Source organism: Nematolebias whitei, chromosome 10, assembly GCF_014905685.2.
Source record: "Nematolebias whitei isolate Nwh7 chromosome 10, NemWhi1, whole genome shotgun sequence".
Lineage (NCBI taxonomy): Eukaryota > Metazoa > Chordata > Actinopteri > Cyprinodontiformes > Rivulidae > Nematolebias > Nematolebias whitei.
Window position 1 is genome coordinate 2,520,495 of NC_056507.1, and position 2,173 is coordinate 2,522,667.

Consider the following 2,173-nt stretch of genomic DNA (forward strand, 5'->3'; position numbering starts at 1 on the left):
TTTGTGAACTGTATTCCTTCGAGGAACTGTGGGCCTTTAATTTGATTGGATTTATAGTGACTGTGAATTCTCATCTCCATCCATTTCTCTCCCTTTTATAGGGTCAGACGGGCTCTCGGCTGAGTCCTAAAAGGAAGTTACGCTCCTCCTCGATGACGCCTGCTCTATGGGCTGGGGTCAGGGTGGGGGGTGGGGGTGGGGATATTTCAGGAGCTTGATGACTGATTGGACTGAAGATCTTGCATTTCCATAAACAGCAGCTCCATATCTATATCTGAACCCTCTAATATATATATTCACCCTGGGGAGGATTTCTGCCCACTGCCACTGCTGTCCTCCTCACAGACTTCCCATTTCATCGTAGGTGAGACCTCGTTCCCTTCAGCCTTCGCTTTGCTTCTTTCATCCATGTGAAATACTGTCTGGTTGCGTCTGTTGGCCTCTCTGTGGAAACTTGTTGGACTTTTAAGGTTTGAAAATGCAGAATCTTGGGTGGGGAGTGAGATTCAGAAGGGTGGGGAAGGGGCGGCTGAGTTTAAAATGTGCTGCACAAAAATCCCTACGAGCCGAGATTTTACTAACAAAATAGTTTAATTCTCTCAACAATCACAATACGATGCATTTTGCATGAACTTGTAAAGAGAATGAACTATTTTTATGCATTTTATACCAAAGTCTTTTTATGCTGTGGCTTAAGTTTTCTGAAAATGTGTTAAAGGGGGTCATTTTGAAGAGAGTAATGAGTTGCCAATAGAAAATTCCACTTTCTCCCATAATAAATTGTCTCGTGTTAATTCTTTTAGTACAAACTGAGCAGAATAATATCCTGATGCATGCTCAATGAGCAGAATAATGTTGAGGCGGTTTCAGCGGACTGAGGAAGGACTGAAGAACTCACCTGTAAGATTTTCAACTTGGATTTCTCGTCTGGAGACGACTTTCTGAAGTTTTATCACAAAAAGAATTCATTGCGATCCAAATCTTTATTGGTGATGCAGACGCTTCAGTACTTTGTTTAAATTTCCCGTCACTGGTTTCTGGACTTCTGGAGAAAAAACAACTCGAGCTTTAAATATTTTCAGTAAAAATAACCCTGAACCCTGAATAACTGTGAAATTTGATTATGGGACCGGCTGCCTCCGTTTGTTTTTGGAGTGTGAAACACTGTCCGGGTGTGTGGGTGTGTGGGTGGGTGTGTGTGTGTGTGTTGGTGGGTGGGTGTGTGGGTGGGTGTGTGGGGTAGTCGGGGTGGTTGGGGGGTGGGGGGTTCTGGCAGATAATCTGCTGAGGCAGCACATTGTGCTGAAAGGTGAGGGAAGTGAAGTTTAACCTCCTCAGCTCAGGTTTCTTTCAGACGCAGTGTGATCTCATAAGAAAAGGTCATTTTGAAAATTTCTCATGTTTTGTTGTTGTTTGTGTTTGTTTGTTTGTTTGTTTGTTTGTTTGTTTGTGTACAGGTTGGAAACGCCAAAAAGCACCAACATGTCTGAGTAAGTTCTGCTTTGCGTTGTTGATATCAGACGTTAAACAGAAGGATCGACTTGTTTCAGTGTTTTCAACTCACCGCCCTGAGAATAAACAAACAAATATGGTCTAAAGGCTTTAAAGGTCGTCGGTTCAATTCCCGGTACCAACAACATCAAATAGTGGGTGGGAAAGGTGAAGCTCCCACACCTGCTTCCACCCTTATTTGCCCCCAGTCCGGGCAAGGCCCTTAACCCCCCCCCCCCCCCCCCCCCCCCCCCCCCCGCCGGGGCCCCTGATGGCAGCTCTCTGCTCCACACAGAGGGCTGTGGCAGCTCGCTGGTCTTGGTGCGAGTTAGTTTTCTGTGGCGTTTTAAGTGTAAAACGACTGAGTGAAAAATAAAGGCAGTCTGGTGTTCATACCACACCACTTTATTTATAAAGCACTTAAAACTGCTACAAGGCCAACCAAAGTGCTGTACGGACAGGGTGTTCAGGGCTTTGAACTGGTTGGACGGAAGAAAGAGGAACAGAAACAAAATACAGAAAGTTTAGGAGGCACAGATGAAAATAAATTAATAAAACATTAGAAGAAATCAACAGCACAAGAATAACCAAACAGGAAAAACACCGTCCCTGTGATGGACTGGAGACCTGTCCAGGGTGTCCCGGTGATGGACTGGAGACCTGTCCAGGTGTCCCTGTGAAA

At 45.0% G+C, this 2,173-nt stretch overlaps 1 protein-coding gene across 1 annotated transcript in view; it reads left to right on the forward strand.

Moving 5' to 3' along the window:
• Positions 1–302: 302 nt before the first annotated feature.
• LOC119416065 (troponin I, fast skeletal muscle) overlaps positions 303–2,173 on the forward strand; it is a gene marked incomplete in the record, with an annotated part of 13,923 nt that continues 12,052 nt past the window's right edge. The window contains 2 exon segments of the mRNA XM_037683239.1: positions 303–364; positions 1,458–1,490. Of these exon segments, the coding sequence (XP_037539167.1) occupies positions 1,483–1,490 (8 nt within the window).